The 20,098-nt window shown below is 43.3% G+C and overlaps 1 protein-coding gene across 11 annotated transcripts in view; it reads right to left on the bottom strand.

Moving 5' to 3' along the window:
- Positions 1-20,098, bottom strand: part of FAT3 (FAT atypical cadherin 3) — a 416,215-nt gene that overhangs the window by 214,984 nt on the left and 181,133 nt on the right. For all 11 annotated transcript variants that reach the window (XR_013926224.1, XM_080376579.1, XM_080376583.1 and 8 more), the window contains exon 3: positions 8,979-9,293. Coding sequence is in view for 10 of the 11 variants with exons in the window: in XM_080376579.1 (XP_080232705.1) it covers positions 8,979-9,293 (315 nt within the window). In the remaining variant the exon portion in view is untranslated. The remainder of the gene's footprint in view (positions 1-8,978; positions 9,294-20,098) is intronic.

Below are 20,098 nucleotides of genomic sequence, written 5' to 3'. Positions count from 1 at the left end.
GCTGTGACTCGGTACTCGTGGTAAAGTTTCACCAAGTAATCTCAGTTATGCTTCTGCCATTGCTAATAACTATATCATCAAGAGTATTTGGCTACCTGGAAGTGAATGCAACAGCCCTAATCACAAATTAATGAAGGAATAGTACAGCATATGTAAAAGGTACATGGTTTCTTGACCAGTTCTGACTAGTCACGAGTTCTGGAAATTTAGGAACACAGAAACTGAACTGACAGACAAGGTGGAAAAATCAGTTTCACAGCAAAGCTGATAGCCAAAGTTAGTTTTGAACAGGACAGAAGATATCCTATGCTGTTTTTTTTTTTTTTAATAATAAATGATTGCTGTAATGTACAAGGAGGTAGATTTATGAGATTAATGACAAAATTCTTGCTGTTCCAGAATTGGTGCTGGGGCAGGACAGGAAGGAGTTTTTTGGTTGTCAGGCAGTAACCTTCCCATCAGCAAACTGACTCACTGGCCCTGGCCACGCTGTTGCCCTTCAGGTGTTAAGTCTCCATGGAAGCAAACAGGAAGTTCAGGTTAAAAACAGATGCTGCACTGAGCAAGGGAGGACCGCTGATCCAGTCAAGGCAATGGCAATACTCCTGAATAGAACCACAGAGCCATTTAGGTTGGAAAAAACCCTTTAAGGTCATTGAGTCCAACCACTAACCTAGCACTGACGAGTCCACCACTAAACCATGTCCCTAAAGTGTCACACCTACACACCTTTTAAATACCTCCAGGGATGGTGATTCAACCGCGTCCCTGGGCAGCCTGTTCCAATGCTTGACAACTCTTTCAATGAAGACATTTTTTGCTAATCTCCAATCTAAACTTCCCCTTGTGCAACTTGAAGCTTCTTACTGTGAAAGAGGACTACAAAGGTCATCATGGAGATCTAAAGAAAGGTTAAAATTTCTATAAGCCATGTTAAATCTGCTGATTACAAAGAAATGGCATGTATGAGCAGTATTGTATCTTTTAATGCCATTTCAAAAGAGGCACTTGATACCAGAGACATCCAGCCTATCTCAACTGTATTCAGTGCTTCACGAATAAAAACCCGCTGCTAGCAGAAATCAGCTCTGTTCAAGAGAGATGATAAAGCTGGATTTATTATTTTATTAATAGCAGTATTACTGTAGCCTCAACTAAGGTGACACAGCTCACACCTTTATCCCCTCCACAGGTAATGCATACAGAGTAAGGAGGGAATCACTGCCAGGGAGGAGGGAAGAAATGGCCTGACAGAGCCCAGATTTTCTCACTCGCAGTGGAATCAGCAGTCTGACCACTAGACTATACTTACTTAATCTAAAAATGTTTTATATTCCTCTTCATTCTATCATTTTGGAAGTGATGCTCCTCTTTGGTTTTATATGCCTATGAATACATGACTGGGTGTGGATGCCTACTAATGCTGAGATGCCTCAAAAATCAATAGCTTGCATTTCCAGAGCCTGTCTGACCTGCAACTGCCTCCTATGAATTAATTTTCAGGACAATCACATACTTTCAAAAAAAAAAAAAAAAAAAGAGAAAATCAGTGAGGTTAGGTGACTCAAAGTCAAAAGAAGAGTTCATGCCACTGCTGTGCTGCAGCTCAGGAGTTATTTGAAAATTTAGTCTGGAGAACAAACATGCACCAGCAAGCAGATGGATTTGACGATTTACATCCTTTCCTCCCTGTTTTGTTTTGTTTGTTGGGTTCCCACCCCTCCCCCCCACCCTTTTTTCTTAATGTATTACTATTATTACTGTTATTATGACAAGTTCCTTGGGGCAGGAACTTTGTCTAACATGCTGTACCATGCCTAACAGGCTTCTAAGTCCCACTGCGATTAAGCATGTAACTCCAGCATCCACGGTCCTTTCATTTGCTAACTGCTAACCCTGGGCTCAAACCACTGGAAATATGGTGTCTAGTAAAGAACGAGCCATCCCAAAGCAGAAATTAAAGCTTTTTAAATGCTTAGAAGCTTGGTTTTTAACAGTGAGCATATTATAAAGAAGTCATTAAAGAGCCATGCTTTTAAATAATACTGAGAAGTGAAAGAAAAGAGTAGATCATTTAGCATGTGTTGATACAACATAAATTACAGGAAGTGGAGGCCAGCTAATGCACTAAGGGAATTACATTGTAAAATCTGTATTAGTTATAGATAGTTAAATATCAGTGATGGATATATTGGGCTGGACTCTACAACTGTTTGTGAACTTGGCATTTGTACAAACAGTGTTGAAGACTGTGGAAGGAAAGGAGATCTATTCCTCAAATTCACCTTTGACTGGAGAGCCCTACAATAAATGTTTTTTTCTTCTGCGAGGTCTTCTGTGGTCTTGGACAGGTCAGTTGAACTTCAGGGTCACTTCCAGGATGAATGGCAGTGAGCATGACCTGATCTGCTTAGCCAGTTTACATTGCAGACAGACCTGCCTAACAGGGCTTCACAGCCAACACGTGTGATAGATGCCACCAGGCACCCTTCAGAAGGAGACTCCAGTGGGAAGGAGGTGATCTGCAACACCATCAAAATTCAACATACATTTCCCAATTTGATCACTATAGCACCTAAAATGCACCCTGGAGGAATATTGCAGGTTAGACTACAAAACCGAAGAAGTTAAAGGCCTTCACTTACAAAACATCAAAGAACTTATTTCAGAAGAAGTTTATTAAGAGTTTAGCAGCTTGCACAGCATCAACTGCAGCATCAGGCAGGATCCCCAGTAATGCAGCTGACACTCCATGATGCAGTGGGAGCAGGAACAATCAGTGGTCAAGAATGAACATATGAAGTTGTCCATTCTTGAAGAACAGACTTAAAAAAAAAAAAGTAGCAGCATGAAATGTCTCTTACAAGAGCACTGTGACAAATGGACCAAGGCAGTACTAAGTTTAGCCTGATACTGTTGATCCAAAGTCCCTTAGAAACGTCATCAAAAATTAATTTTGTGTACTCTTTTCAAACGTGCCAGCATTTATGTTTAATTATTACATGGTAGAAGGTTTTAAACACCCCTTGCTTTACAGAACCAATGTACGTTCCTTTACCTCCTCACCCAACGCAACTTGGGTTTAAACCTGAAAGATGTGCGAGGCTGTAGTAGGGACTAAGTTGCCTCGACTTCCACTCATTGTACATATAGCCTTTTGCGTCACCTCCAGTACAGCAGTAATGTTAGAAACTGGATTGTTAAGACCACTGAAGTTTGCCTCCCAGAGCAAGCTATGCCCCCTTGAGATGACAGCTATCACAAAAGCCCGTCAGAATCGAAAATTTCTGTAGTACCTCACAGTCTTTGTTCCTCTGCTGGAGAAAAATAAAAAAACCCCAACATACACACATGACAAACATGGGCCTTGGCGATCAAGAATTTATCGCAGAGCCCCAATCACTGTTCTTTCTCCTCTCTGGCGTACCTATATTTCTGGGCTGAGAAGAGGCACGGAGTAGCTAGCAGTTATACTGCTGGCGAACTTTAGGACACAGCACAGCAGAGCACTGGATTTGGCTCAGTCTCTGAGAGCAAAGACACGTGTGGGGATTTCCTGGATTAAACCAAACAAAAGCATCCATAAAAACCAGGATGTATGGCAGGAGGTTGAAGCGCTGTTTCGGTATGGCAGGGCAGACATGGCCTTCAGCCCCAGCAGGATCCTACGCTGGCTGGCTTAGTGAGCGCAAAAGAAAGCAAAGCCCAACCTACTGAGAAGAGCAGCATTCACAGCAACTGAATTCTGACACTCACTAACCCTGTATTAGCTTATACAGATATTAATACTACTTCAGCATGAAAATATCCAGGCTCTTTTCAAATCTGCCTGCAGATGTGACAGTTCTGAGACAACTTCCAGTGGCTGCTCTGGAAAGATGTATTGACCTACATACGCTATTTCTAAAGCCACTAGTGCACCCTGCCTTAAAAACAGCAAATACTATTTTGGGAATACCAGAGGCCTGCCTCTGTTTAAATGGTGCCAGCAAGAGACTAAGCAAGGTGTAATTGGATTTTTTCAGACACAGCAGCATAATTTCAGAGTAAATTCATTAACATCAGCATGCACGAGAGTAAAATTTGGTCTGTTCTCATGTTAGGTAAAATATCTCTTAACCTAATCTATGTAAGGCTGAAGAGAAGCTTATTGGGTTTGTCCAATATATGTGGAACACTAAACAAAATAATGTAATGGTTTAAATTAAAATTCATTGTTTTGTTCAGAGCACAGAAAAGTAATAAATCAACACAGTAAATTACCCCTGTGCTGTGCTGTGAAATTAACACCCATATACATGAAATAAGAATTTACGGCCCTAATGAATCATTTTTTCTTTTTTTTTTTTTTTTATTAACTCCATCATCTGTTTTATTTATCTTCATCCACATGCCTCTCACCCTAAAATAGCTCACAGGGCTCAGGGCGGCTGTGGCACTCCCATGGGCTCGGCCAGGAGCCAGCCCAGCTGCTCCGCCAGCAGCTCTGCCTTCCTCCTCCTCCTCGGCCCCATCTCCCACCACCCACCAAGCAGCAAAGCTGTGTGACCCTGTGCTCTGCCAAAGCAAGCCTGAGCCCTCCACAGAACAAAAGCCAGGCTAAGAGAGAAACCCGTGGCTCCCCCATCAGTCACACCAGCCTTTAGGCTGACCCGTGGCTGCCGGAGGTGCCGAGCACCAGGAATGCCTCCATTGCCACTACGTGCGCAATGCAGCTGGGAAACAAATGCACAGGAGGATGCCTTTCCCTGTGCTCACATAACCCACAGAATCACTTCAGCTATTTGAAAACATGTTACCCGTCCCCCTCACAAAACTGTGCCTTGCTCACTATAAAGAAAAATCCCAATATTCTCTCTTGGACCTGTTCAACTTAGGCAGCAGTTTCTACCAGTTTTCAGAACAAGGCTTCCTTGTTCTCAAGCACCAATGATTTACGGTTTCACACGTACTCATGTGCTACATTATTCACTTAGTGCTTGTACCTATGAATACCAGCTCACGAGATGAAAGTGCGGACTGAGGCACAAACTGATGCTCACGTGCATTTTAGAAAAGATAATTAAGGTGAGAAAATGGAGACCTTCATGGGAGGTTGCCCACACTGCCTTTCCACACCCAGCCAGCTGCACATGGAAGGGTGTTGCTCATGTTCTTGTCCTCCTCCCCCGGAGCACCCACACAAACCCCAAGCGCACCGGCAAAAGCCCCCGCCACCCATGTGTACTCGTGCTCCTGCAGCACAGCCAGCCCCTGGCAAGAGCATGAGTTGCCCAGGGTGACTTTTGTGCTCAAGTCTGGCTCTCAGCAGCTTTTTAGCAGCTCTTGACTCCTGCAGGAGCAATTCTTCCTCTCTCCAAAACCCACAGAGCAAAAAATTGCAGGTGATAATCCTGAAAGGTCTGAAGACTGCCTTCAAATAAATCTAAATGCATGTAATGTATTTGCAGTTTGACAGTACCTAAAATAGACACCCAGAGCTGTGCCAGTCTACAGAAATGTAGGAAGTGACAGGTTGTCTACTAAAAGGTTTCTTCTACCTACAGACATGGCATACAAGGAGTATTGTTGCTTCCACTATCCAGATAATCAATTAAGACTGCAAGATTTGGCTGCAATTATGATCAGGACCAGAAACAACACCTGGTCTCCCTATGTCCCGGTTTGGTGCCTTGATCAGATGGCAATACTTGTAGTAGTAGTACACGTGCTTCCAGGAACCTGCGTGACCTGTGGGAGCTATAAAGCAGCTGAAAGCAACTCGAGAGGAAGGCAAACACAGCCATTGCTGAGTTCCAACGACCACTCAGAAGGAGCATGAGACTGCACAAAGGCTGAGAGGGACATGCCACGAGCAGGGTGCAGCAATGCTTGGGCCATTCCTCTTCCTGCCAGCAAGGACCAAGAGCCAGACTTGAGCACAAAAAGAAGACAGGATTACCCACCCCACCCACGCTGTGCTGCGCCCATCTGCACTGCAGATACCCACATCGCCTACAGTCAGGGCACAAATGTCTGAAACACGATGCACCCACTCACCCACCACACGCCATAAGCTGTGACAGCCCTGTGTACTCTTTACACCTTGTAACAAGCCCAGCTTGGTTGGTATAACACACCAAGTCCTAAAAACAAGACAGAGGGCATGGGAGGCTAAGGCTAGTAATGTATTGTTCTCCAGCAGCAGTGGGCGATTTTTTGCTGCATTATAGCCAAGTATGCTAAGGAAGTGATCTGTGAACCATGTCCCACGCTTCTTTGCAGCAGAGGAAGTAAAAACTGCTCTCTCCCACCTGTCTTTCTAAGACTCCAAATAATCTGCACTTAGGGGATACTCATTTCCGACACAACATCCAGTAAGAGGTTTAACCCTAGGCACACTGCCAAAGCCCACTCAGTTGGGCATCAGAGTAACTTCTTAGTACCCCAAGAGCACCCGTACACTTCAGCCAATTTCCCATCTCTAGTGAGACCAACTTCTGCTGCATCCCTCGAAAGGACGTAAAAAATGCAGGATGCTGCCTTTGTGTTGCCTCACAGCACCTGATTACTCACAGGAGCAAGACGTCAGTTTGCTGGCACAGTTTAAACTTCGGAAGTGACACAGAAAATAAGTGATCCCCTTTCTCACAAATGACAGCTCTCCCTTGACGGCAGGAGCACGCTCGCTCAACCCACGTACACGGCAATTGTTGCGTATTTGGGTTCACATTAAACCTTTTCATCTTGATTATACAGCACGCTGTCGCATTTAGTGCTGCTGTGCAAAGCGCTGCGTGAGTTATTGCTGTGCTGAATCCCAGCAAGCACACGGGGCCAGCATGCTACAAACCTCTTCTGTACGTGCAGATGTCGCCTGTATAAAACAAGTGGAGTGTAACTTGCTGTCTTAGAGAAACTAGTGCACTGCAGGGAGATGGCTGAAAGGAATCTGGCCAGACACCCCCAAGGGCACTCTCTAGGAAAATCCATTATGCTTTTATTCCTTGGACATCAGCATCCCATCAGGAGAAAGCCTCCCTATGTCAAGGCTGGGCAGGCATAGCTCGCCACACATCAATACTTTCCCAAGGGAAAACGAAATCCTTGTGTTCAAAGTGCCTAAGCTCCCATTTGGGACAAGACATCTCTGTGCACACACGCTCTGTCAGCCCCATAATTTTCAAAGGAAAAATCAAAATAAAAGAGGCTGCTTTCCCCAGCTCTCATTGCCCTGCGTTTGGCACCAAGGTGGAAGAAGGGGATGGTTTATCCCCTCCACGCCAAATCAGAGCCAGCCACCAGCCAGGACGCTCACTGAACGCAATTGGGATCCTTGGGGAGTTGCCCAAGCAGCAACATTACTCATCCTAAAGCCTTTAAGTTCTCAGACAGCACAAGATGAAGACGAACCATCTTCAGTGTTAACTGTGAGAATTAAGATCTCCTTGTTAGGGAAAAACATCCCTGCCCACTGCTCCATGGGACAGAGTGCTACCCCACAGGGTATGCTACCCAGGCCAGGGTGCGATGGGGCAGCAGCACACCCAGCTCTGGTCCTCATCACAGGCTCACCCTGGCTGCCCTGAGGATAAGCAGAGACGTGCTAAGCAGGCTGCTCTGCGGGAGGAGCCAACAGGAGGGAAGCAAAAGCCGTACACACTGCAGAGTCCTAACTCTACTACTTTGCCCAGATGGGATTTATGGGGTGGGGAGGGGGAGAAGGGATGCAGATGGAAGAGCCATCTTCGTCCATTTCAAGTGTTAAAAATAAGTGAGATATGTGCCTTAGGGCTCAGCAGATTGAACATAGTGATTATACACGCTCCATGATTCTTCACCTGGGCTTATGCCTGAAAAGATCCTGACCCCTTCTTATGCCACGCATTGCAATAAGATTGCCGAGCCAAATGTTGAAAACCTATTTAGTGAACATCATTTCCCTACACCAAATTAAAAATGCTCCCTTTCAGGTTTATTTCTTCTGGTTTTCTATCTGTTTAGAAATTTGCAGCACGTATAAATGGATTTTTTCTTAAAAATAACAAAACCCCAGAACAAAACCTGGAACATTACAACCAGCATGACAGCTGTGTGAATCCTCTAAACTACTTGGATAAAGATCAGCCTATGCTGTGAAAGACCACCTCGACTCTAGCTCCAGACCACGCTGGAGGGTCCCTGCCAGCCCAACGAGCGAGGGACAGCCAGGTACCTGCTGGAGTGAGGACCACCTGCAGCCAAGCACAGGCAGGCATCCGGAGAAGTATGCACAACCTCGGGCTACGTCTCTTGGGGTGATTTCTTCATCAACCAGGCACCAAGAACGCCTGGTTCAGCAAAGGCATTGATGGCACAGAGATGGGCAGAGCTGGTCTGCACAGGCACAATGCTCTAGCACCAGCCAACAACATCACTTTAACTTAGAACAATGACCATATCTGCCACACTACACCCACAGGCTACATCCTTAACTGTTACAAATCAATGCAAACACAGACTGACTTTTTTTTTTTAAAGGCCAGAGGGACTTTTATGTCATCTAAACTGTCTTTTTGTATGAAATAAGCTGTAGAATTACATCCAGCTACTGTAATGCCAAGCTGGACAACCATCATGCCACTCACTTTAATGGTGCTATGCCCACTTACAAAGGATGAAACACCGCTCTGTAAACTGCAATAGCTTGAATCTGCCTCCATTGCTCTGCAGATTCAGTGCAGCAGTGTCTCATCCCTATAGACACAGGGAAGACACAAATATCAGAAGCTATTCAGTAACGCACAGAAGAGCAATTGCAGCAGCAGATCTGCAGCACGTCATCTTCATGTACCGATGCAAAAAGAGTATGCTTCAGACACAAGATGCTTTAGACACATAACTAAGCAGAAAACAGAATTTGGAAAGCAATGCAACATCAGTGGATCCTGAAGGAGAGCAAGCTGATAAATATTTAAATTGCATTTTCCCACCACCCTAAGGCAGCTGGATTTTATTACCTGTTTTGGGATTGATTACAAAGAAGTTCTGGGGATTTCCACTTGTAATTCGGTAAGTCAGCTTCTCATTAGTGCTGGAGTCAGGGTCCTGGGCTTGGATCTGAATGACAGATACATCCTTTGGGGAGTTTTCCATGACGGCTGGGTAATAGATTGGTTCAGAGGTGAGTGGGGCATTGTCATTCACATCTTCCACTTCAACGTAGACTTCGATGGTAGTGTAGAGTGGGACAACACCATGGTCAGTCGCATACACTGTCAGCCAATAGGATTTGGTTGTCTCCCTGTCAAGAATATCTGCTGTGTAGATAACTCCTGCAGAAAAACAGCAAGCAGAGGATTTCAGGAATAGGATCAATGAAACATCACATCTAGTTTGATTTGGCTGTACTACAGAAATGTGTTCAGCATATAACAAATGCTCCACCCTTAGAAAAAATAAAAGTTGTACATAAAATAACTACAGAAACTTGAATTTGGGCATTGTTTCCTGAACCCTGCTCAAAATCTCAATCCTTTGTCCCAAGAAATTCTGGGGGGAGGTAAAAAAGTGGCTCTTCATAAGTGTCCTGTATCTTTTCTGGGACTGGAGCTGGTAGGGTAACTGAAGAAACACCACAATACTCTGCTGGTGAGGTGAACTTGTATAAACTTTGGTAGACAGCAATATCACCAGTGACAATTAATTGCACAGGAGAAAGCGGCTTCTCTTTTCAATCTCCTGCCAGTGTCCTTGCTAAAGAAGAAAACCTAGGTGGCAGTTTAAAATAAATCCGTTCAAGTTCAGAAAACAGATGGTAAATTTAATAATGAGATCACTTATTGCTGAAATCCTGGATAACAAGTAATCAAAAGCTTATATAATAAAAGCTATTAGACAATCAGTATATTCTCTTTTATCACAGAGGAAGGAAGGGTATGGCCACTTTACCTACTGGTGTAAGAAAAGATCAGATAGTTTCCTTCCTTGTCCTAAGGAACCACAAGAGAAAGTTTTGTGTATAATGGAGCCACAGAGAGGCATGGCACCCACCACTCCATCCAAGTACCACCCAAACGCCTGCACGGTTCCTGCCATGAAAGACTTCCACCCACCTCATTTCTGCCTAAAGTGAGTGTCATCCTCCTCCTGACACGAACATCAAAACCACACAGACTTTTTTAAAAAACAGATATTGTGTCCTTAAACCAGAAACCCTTCCTAGCACTGTAAGATCTGCTTGTATTTGTGTGGTCCAAACCTTCACCGACCTGAGCACTGATGACAAATGCACAGAGGACCAGATACAATACACCAGCACCACACCCCCACCAGCATCAGAATAAGCAAATGCACTTTCCCACCACTTCTGTGACAAGAATACAAAGAACATTCCCTTCTCTGAATACAGCATTATTAAATCTTGGGCAATACATTAATACAATGGATCTCAAGCTTGAGAAATATTTTAAAAAGCAGTTCGCAGACCATCAAGTCATGCCATTAATAGATGGAAACCAGTGATGTTGCAGAGCAAGACAGGAACACAAAAAACCTGAATTTAGTCTCAATGTGCTTGATGCTACTTAGAACAACATTCTCAGTTAATCATTGAGGAAAGAGATGCTCTAAGATCAGCCCTAACAAGGGATATGCATATGTTTTTGGCTTTTTGTTTTGGTTTTTTTTTTAAGTATCAGACTGCACTGAAAATTTCTGACAGCCTGAAGTCTTAGAAAAGCTTTAAAGACACTGAATAGGCAGAGAGGTGTCTTGGGCAGACTTTGGGCACTGCTAAGGAAGGTGCAGGCTCTGTGCTCAACCACTCTGCAGAGCACAGGCCACCAAGAAAGGACCCTCCTTGCCAGTGCTACTGGGAATCCTTCCTAATGGGGTATGTAGTTTAGATGCAATTTATCTGCGTTATTCCTCAGCCTGAGTCTGACCAGTTATGCATTAAATCTGGCTTTTTAGATTAGACCAGCAATTTTAATGACACCTTCATGACACCGCATTCAGACAAGACTTTTGGTTTAAAAGATAACTGGTAAGTGTATTTCACTTCTTGAAGAGCAGCCATGAAAATGATGGCCCTGCGCTCCTGAGACATCAGCAGAAGGGATGGATTTGATGGCCTCATAGAACTTCTGATGTCTAACAATATGAACAGCCCCAGTGTAAACTTCCCAGGACACTTCTCAGCAGAACACATTCTATACTGAAGTTTACTGGCAAACTTACTAAACTGCTTTTAGAAGGGGTAGCACCAAGAGGCAAATGCCGTAACTTCTGTCCTAAGGGATGACCACCCCTGTCATAAGGGAGAGAAGCCCACCGAGCGAGAAAGGATGCTGCCTGTCCCCAGGGACTCAGGCCATGGTTCCCAGCACCCCCACCCAACTCTGCTCTGGGCAGGAGGCAACACAAAACCTACCACACAGTTACAGAGATGCCTGATGTACTTGCACTTGTCCTATAGGACATATATTTTTTAATTTTCTAAATATTTTTTTCAAATTTGTGATTTTTTTATTATGTTTTTTAATGCTAGTCTGAACTGACAAGTATTTTCTACCATTTGATCAATGATATAGAGAGGGAGGGGAAAGAAGCAGTACCAATTCCAGCCATGTACATGCTTAGGTCTTTTTCTAGTAACGTCAGATCCACACCTTCTTGCTCAGATATATTATTCACCCAACAAAGGTGAACAAAGCAGCAGTGGAGGACAAAGGCAGAGTGTATTCTAAATATTCTTGTCGGCAGCAGCCTGTGCTACGTAATGACTTTCTGTAGAAACATGGGTGAAATATGTAGTGAACTGTGATGAAAATGCCTACAAGTCCAGAAGAGAAATTACATTGCAGGGATGAGAAGAGCCCAGAATAAATGACACTCTGTGGAAATAAATAAATAAAATAAAATCCACATGGGCCAGGATGAGGCAAAAAAGTTGAACATTAGTGCCCCTAGAGATGTTGATTTATTCAGAGGACAAGAAGAATTATTTTGCTCTTTAAACAAAATCTGAAATAGGTAGGGGTATCCCCCACTGAGAGTACAGATTTTAGCAGATTAACCTCTGTTTATGAAGCTAAATTTCACCGATACTGAGCTGATAATAAATCTATCTTCTGAGTCATTCCTTCATTTTATGACTCCTGGCAACAGTTACTTTCCATTTCTGTATTTCAGAAGGAAAGGATCATTGAACAAGTGTTAGCAACTGCCAACAGGTCTGCTATACTGGTCCTTCTTTTTACTTCTGATTTATTAAAAGGTCTCAGATATTAATTAATTCCTTTTCCTCAATATGTCTTGTCATTTCACCTGTCACCACCACACAGCAGCTTGATAAATAATAAGGTCTTTGTTCACTTTCAGGTTTTCAATGTGGAAACCCTCCTGTCGCCCCAGGAACAGCTTCTACCACGCTCTTGAAAGTCCTGCACAAAGGACAGCCTTTTTGCTGTCTACCCAAAGATGGGTCTAAAGTTAGTACCCACAAGAATACGCATGCTGCTTGAATATTTAATCAATCTCTCCACATAGGCATGGGTGACATCTTCCAGATGGATGTTAAACTTCATCTTCATATGAGTTGTTAACTCTGAAGACTAATGACACTTGATTATCAGCACCGCTTCTTCATCACTATGGCAGGAATGCAAACAGACTGGTAGACCTGGCATCAGGAGCCATAAAATGTTCCCTGGGGCAGCCCACAGGTAGGCTCTCACTCACTTTAGCTGAGTGAAAGTATGGGGAAGGCCAAGAATATCCCTGGATAAGACCAGAACAAACTCAGAAAAAAACTCAGTTACTTCGAAGTTATATGACACTAAAGATACTGAAGAAAGACAGAACTTTGTTTTCCCAGATCAGAAGAGCAGAGGGGATGACAGGCCTTTGGGAGCAGCTCTAAGGCTCTTTTTGGACAGCTTTTGTGGTGCACTCTTCCCAGCTGCCTGCTAATTAGATGAGAAACATGAACGAGGTAATGATGTCTGAGCTATACAAATGAAGAAACAAGAAGAAACACCTGCAGAGATCCTGAAAATGTCAGTAATTAAAAAGCAAAAAGTTCCAAGATTTTGCAGACACATTTCTGAATGAGACAGAAAAAAACCCCAGACGTTCCCATCTACCGGAATGCTATGCCACGGAGGCGCTACTGCATTTCTACACGAGGCAGCTGAAATCCAACCGAGCAGTCTGTGTAAGCCAGCTCTTTTATGTCGCCCTCGGCCAGACTTTGCAGTTTCCCAAAGGACCGAAGCCAGCCCTTCCGCGGGCCTGGGGCAGCCTCAGAAATAAAGCCAGCCGGCCGGCCAAAAAGCAGTGCCACCAATATGCTGGCCACCGCATTCCTCGGCATGCATTTGCCCTATGTGATTTGCCAAGCACCACGTGCATTACGAACACTGTAAATGAAAAATAACAACAGAGTGCATTAATCTCTTGATTAAGATCCCGGGCACATTTATATGTAAATTAAGTGCAGCCCTTGGGCTTGGCAAGGTGCCAGCAATGCAAAGGTTGTGTGCTTGTTTCTCTTAAAGGCTTGTTTTCCCTGTTTCCCTGGGAAAATAATGGGATAATGTTTTCTGTATGGCTCCTGCAAGTGGCACACACTGCGACACTGCATTATGAAGGGTGAAGGCAAAAAATAAAAAGAGTGAGAAGCTAGTGGCTATTCAAATGGGCAAAGAATTGGCAAACTGGATTTTACTCCTTTCTCTCCCACTGATTTGCTGCACATTTTGAGCAGACTGCTTCAAATGACATGGTCCACTCAAAAATTATCTGAAAGTTATGTATTTACTAGAGTCACGAGAAAACAAAGAGGCTCTTAAAACAAAAAAGGATTAGAGAAAAGCATTATTTCTTTCCTCAGATCTTTTTTGCCCCCTGTTTGTTTACCTTACATGTTTGACAGTCCTTTGTGTGTAGGGCGCATGATGACCTGCCACAGCTCCGCAAGAGAGTGTTTACTGGGGCTGTCAGCCCAGGTGTTTACACAGGTGCCTACTGCCATGGATATGTGCTTCACATACACATTCATTCTAAAAGTCAGATCACCCTTCATGAATACTCTCAATAGCGCAACACTATTTGCTTGGGGGTTTTGTGTTTGGGGTTTTTTTTTTTGGTTTGTGGTTTGTTTTTTTTTTTTTAAGGAGTTGAATTCCGTTCAGGATTTTTCAAGGCAAGATTAAATGACAGCTTTGTGGTCCATAAGAAGCTGGGCAAGGAAAAGTCAGAGGAGAGTAACGAGGCTCTTCCATCTAGCTGAGAATAGCAAGTCGAGGTCCGATGGCTGTGAGTCCATGGCAGAAAAAAGAGAATGCAAATACTCAATGCAGGGGATATCTGGCAGGAACATCTGCCTGCCAGGGATGGGTCAGAATCTCCAATCATTTGACATCTTGGTACTGGGACAAGAGAGTATAACCTGTTTTTCTACCCAACTTGTTTGCCTAGATGCAAAAAATGATGGAGCATGTGATTTCGCTGAGTGACTGAGTAGCCTGTGTTATAAAAGGTGCTAATGCAAGTAGTCATGCTCTCAGTTTCAGCAAACAATGAGCAAGACGTGGGGAGGTTCCTGCACAGACAGAAAGAGAACTGACTTGGAAGTATCTGCTACTCTTCCAAAAATATCACACACAAGTAGTACAGAAAACACCTTAATTATCTCTTTTTCAAAATACTGCTGTGATCTTGCAGGGGGGCATCTTGCTTAACACCATCAGCTCAGTTGTTCAATTGAGAAGCCTCAATGACAAGACATTGCTTGTTCTTCTCGTCCCTTTTCAGGAACAGGAGCCAATTGCACAAATCTGCATCTCAGACTGGGAAATTAGGAAAGACTAGCTGAGGTGAACAGCCCAATTATTCCCTGAGCCTGACTCAGGAGTGGCTGCTGAGGAGGGCAGGAGTGGGAGGCAGCAAACGCCGAACCTGTCCTCAGCAGAAGCTGCAGTGTGGGATGAAGGTGACACTGTGGCAGCACACCCCCAGACGTTCCCAGATGCCAGTGTGCAGCACGCCCCTTTCCACCAAGAGCCAGCTCCTCACTAGCGCAAATGCAAGGTTTACTGGTTAAAGTAGCTATAAAAATATACGATCTTTAAGTCGACTGAAGGACTAAGGGTGATGGACAAACCTTCCTGGCTCCAGCCCCTGGGGCACCTGCAAATTCACCCACAAGATGTGCAAGGGCCACACCAGCTTCTGCCATGCAACGTGCTACAAAAATGCATTTCCAGAGCCCTAAGCCTGCCTCTCCCTCCTCCAGCTTCAAAGCAAAGGGGCTCAGTGCAAACCAGCTACAAAGTAGATCGTTTCTCCCCAAATGAAAACAACATGAATGAAGCAGTCAGGAATGCCTACTGACAGCGAAGTACTCAGGGCTCTGCTTGATTCCTCAAAGGAGGACAAGAAAAAAATCACCAATTCCAAAATGCTACTGATTATTCATGACCCTCATCAAAGGCTCTGTGAGTCTCGTGGCAGTAAATACAACACCTTTGGTCCTTGCTTGCATTGCCTTGCTGGTGAAAAAAATAAACAAACACAGCTTTAGAAGAAAACAGTCGAATAATGTCATTTTTTTCCAAAAATTCTTGATCTAAAACACAGAGGGGGAAGAAAGAGCTTACACACCTCATCCAGCTGCACCAAGATTAAAGCTTTGTATGTGCCCATCCACACTCCTGCCCTGAGCATCAGCCAGATCCTGCCCCACACATTTTGCACAAAGGGGCCGTGGAAAGATTCGTGAGTGTAAATGGAAATGTCAGAGCTAATCTGGATTCCCTGTGTTAGGCAAAGACGTGATTTTTGAAGGACACTTAGCAGAGAGCTATCGTAGGCAGGAAAAGTTTAAAAATACTGCAAGCCCATTATTCATCAAACCAGCAAACGTTAAATCAACCAAAATGGCATGATTTGTAGACAGGAATTTCACACCCAATTAAGGAAGAAAATTTATGATTTCAAGAAAGCTAATGTTACGCCTAACCCATATTTTTTTTTATTTAGGTCCTTCACATAGAATGGCTCTGTGTGTATAAAAGCTGAGTGTATACCTCTTTTAGAAGATATTTATTTCGTTATTTCCATTAAGGGTAAACTGTAAATATAACCCACAGGATTAAACAGCTTTAGTGTAACGAAGACACGAACCTGAGCACTGATGCCAGACCAGTTCAGCACACTGGGACCACCAAAGCCAGTGGGAATCAGAATAAACCACACATTATATTCACCTCTTTTTAAAGTCCTCTCAAGCCATGAATCACCAGTGCCAGTTCTGAATGCGGATGGCAGTATCACATTAGCCACAAACTCAACCAGAGCATGAAGGAGACCTATCGCTCATCCCCCCCACCGCTCACAGCCAGCAGCTTTGAAAATCAGGCTCCTTACTTTGGTGATTAAATGCTATTTCAGTGCTTTCATTTAAGCCCCCCCATCGTGCAAAGTGTGGCCTCCCATTTTTATTTTATTGCACAAATTTTGTAGGCTTTAATGCATACTAAAATGCAAACCCAGCTCCTATTGAAGCAAATGGAAATATCCCCATTGACTTAAATGGAGATTAGATCATGCCCAGGAATGAGTCCAAAAGCAATATTAACTTTGTGAGGCTATACATACTTGGAACTTCCTAATATTCTTTTGTCTGGTTCAAACATAAAACATATATAATATACCATGCTTGTCAAAAAAGGCAAGACAGGTAACATTCCCATCTAGGGCTTAACTTTTAATTTTCTCTTTTTTAGTGATGTTTTGAATGTAAAAATTTACTGTTACCCCAAAATGCAGTTTCTGCAATGAATATTATGTCTGAGTTCCCAGAGCAGTAAAAGAGAATTAGAAAACAATCCTCAGCAATGTTATTTCCACTGACACTGCGTTAGCCTGCAAATATACCTTTTACTGTGTTATTGCACACAATACATGAATATCACAACAAGCCAGGAGAGTAATAAGGACATTCAACATGCTAAATAAATGTAGTATATCTGCATGTAATAGATAAGTAGGTGGATAATGTACAGGGTTACAACTCTTACTGGACACAACATGCCAACGTGTTTCAGGTGCAGTTTCAAGGGTTGGCTCTTTCTGAAGGAGGGACCACTGCAGGAGCATGGACCCCGACCAGCCCTGCCTCAGGCTGCAAAGCACAAACCTAACTTCTTTTACTACAGGTAGAAAGGAAATTCAACTAATTAAAGGCAATAATCAAGTTTAGGTCTGGCCAGTCCCCCTCAAATTAAAATAATATGTTTACATATTTGTCAATATTCTTAGATATGACCACATGCATATTTATAAATATATGAATAATTATATGTAAAATATCTGTATATTTATGAATATAAAGAAACACAAGAGTGTGTGCATTCATATATATATATATATATATGAACGATGTGATTCAAAGGGTAACCGTTGCATACCAAATTAGCAGTGCTACCCACCACAAGGTCTGGGTGTTTTCAGGGGTCTGATTGCAGTTCCCTGGGTGTCCCAAAGCAGACACCAAGGCTGCAGGACTGCTGTCACGGGATCCCACTTCCCAGTAAAGCAGCATCTTAATGGTACTGAAATAGAGTCACATCTCTGATGAGTGTTTGACCTTCGAGGTTACATGTATCTTGAGTTTTGAGGTGAGATTCATCCCTCTTTACCTTCCAATGGCTTAAATTCAATGCTGCTGGTTTCCATTGCTTGCTTTATTTGGGGTGGAGGGGAAGGCTTACAACTTCACATCAAAATGAGCTATCACTTAAATACAACATCTTCAAGGTCACTTACACATCAATTTCAGAGCAATTTTCTAAACATATCATCAAGACACTGAACCAAAGGCTTAGTCAAATAAATTCTCTATCTTCTTCCATTTATGAATTAAATGAAATAAGATGTGCCAACATTTTCACCTGACTAGGCTTTATTATGGTTTCTGTATCTTCCATCACATCCCTTTACTTATTTAAAGAAATATCCATGTTAATCTCGCTTTAATATTTTTTGCTTCAGTGAAAAAAGCCAAACAACTTAATCTTAAATGGATAAACAAAAAATACACAACGGACAACTCTGGAAGAACCGAATTGCCTTCAAAAGCACAAATACTATAAAGAAACCCTCTCATTTATGAATAATCTCTGCCAAAGCTTAACACACTCCATCACTGCTGAATAATGCAATAAAACACTGCAGTAAAACCAGGCTGAGAGGAACCATGAAGCTCCAGTGCTGACTAAACTGCTGCCACGTACCATTTCCTACTCACTACAAGCACCTGAGAACAATGGGACAAACCATGAAACTGCTCTGACAAATGGGATGTGCTGCAAGCCCACACGACTTGTGCCGTATTGTTGAACTTTTATGAACATGGGCTGCTGCTGGCATCCCTTTAACCCACATAGGTCCACCTTCCTCTTCAGTCTCAGAGGCACAGAAAAAAATATGATGCTTATTTACAGGACGAACTTTGCGCTATTTGCTGGACATGAGCCCTTTTCAGCCAAAGGGCCAAGAAAAACAAATGAAACGTGCGGTTTTGTGACTGTGGTAGGAGTCATGCAGAATTCAGTTACCTGAAGGTTTTTGCAAAAGCTTGCAGAAAGACTTACTGTGGAAACACATGCCTAATGCAACTAAGAACAACCTCCACTGATGGTACAATTTCACTCTATTGACTACACTGCATTTTAGGGTTTTTTCCACTTTTCTTAAAGCACTTGTGGCTACTGGGTTTCCAGCCACACATGAATCACAAACTATGAATTCTCTTCAATATTATAACCTCTCTGTATGCATTTATCCCTTGGTATCCATTTGTCCCTACAGCAAACGACAAGTTCTGCCTTGTTTTCTGAGCACTATCAAGACTACAAAACTCTTACCTGCCTTGTTCCCACCTCTGCAGCCTTCCCAACCAAATTGAACGTAGGGATGGTACCAGCAGAAATCCTTACGATGCTAGCACCAATGATGAAAGTTATTAAACTTTGATAATAGCCTTTTTGTATGGAGGAATTTTTTCTCAAAGGGTCTGTCTAATGCCCAGGGTAACCCAGATTTTCTCTACATCCTCTTTAGTAGATTAATAAAGAGATCAAAGTCTGACCCATGTGTCCTCTGCTGGGAGGACTGGGAAGCTATTTTAAAAAGAAGGGTTTGCTCCTGGTTATTTTAGAAACGAGATCAGAAGCAGAGCAAAGCTGAAGCAGGAAGAAGAGCTGGAGAAAAAAGGCAAAGGATGCTCAAAAGGATTCTGATAAAAGTCCTGGCAAGGGACTTCTGTGCAGGGTCCTCTTCCTTTACATGGAGCTCTGTATCTTTTGTACTGCCTACATTATGAGAGATTGTTTTGGGAACTCTTCTGCAAAATCCGTGCCGATGTGCTTCAGCTGTTTTGTACCAGTGGTGAGGGAGGTTGAGGGAAGTGGAGGAAGCTCTTCAGGGGAGCCTGGTTGCTGGGGAGGGCTGCCCTGGAGAGCAGGTGATCCCTCATAGAAGGCGGGCCATGCTGATCTTACCTAGGCTCAAGCAGAACATAATCGGGCACTGGCTCTTCTGATGGATTTCAGCACTGAGGAGCATTGGCCTGGGATGGCTGGCCAGAGCAGACAAAGGACTATTGGGAATATTCCACCTGGTAAATATCTTTCACCTTTTAGTTACACATATTATGCTGGAAATAGAGTATTATTATATAATATTATATATTATACAGGAAATAGTCTTTTCCCCTCTCCTTTGTTGCTGTTTCTTTCTGCCCACAGCCAACAGGCAACCCTGTGAAAAGGGTAACAACGTTAACCCTGCAATCTGCCTTTATCTTTCTCTCTATCCAAACATAAACCCAGAGGAGCAGTCAAAAAGGAGAGGAAAAAGTACCTCTGGAAGGGGTTTAATGGCCACGCTGCACTTGAACATGAACACCACAGGGAAGAGGGGAGTGTGATTCACAGAGCCAGCACCAGAGCATCATTTAACCCCCTGTACGGCACAGCTACGCTTCCTTTGCTTGGAGGTATCGTGCATGACTCTGGAGTCCATTTTACAAAGCATGTCAAAAAAACTGGAGATTAAAAGAAAAAAAAAA

This window comes from Falco punctatus, assembly GCF_963210335.1.
Source record: "Falco punctatus genome assembly, chromosome: 2".
Lineage (NCBI taxonomy): Eukaryota > Metazoa > Chordata > Aves > Falconiformes > Falconidae > Falco > Falco punctatus.
The sequence above is the reverse complement of the archived record's forward strand: the minus strand, read 5'-3'. Positions and strand labels throughout refer to the sequence as shown.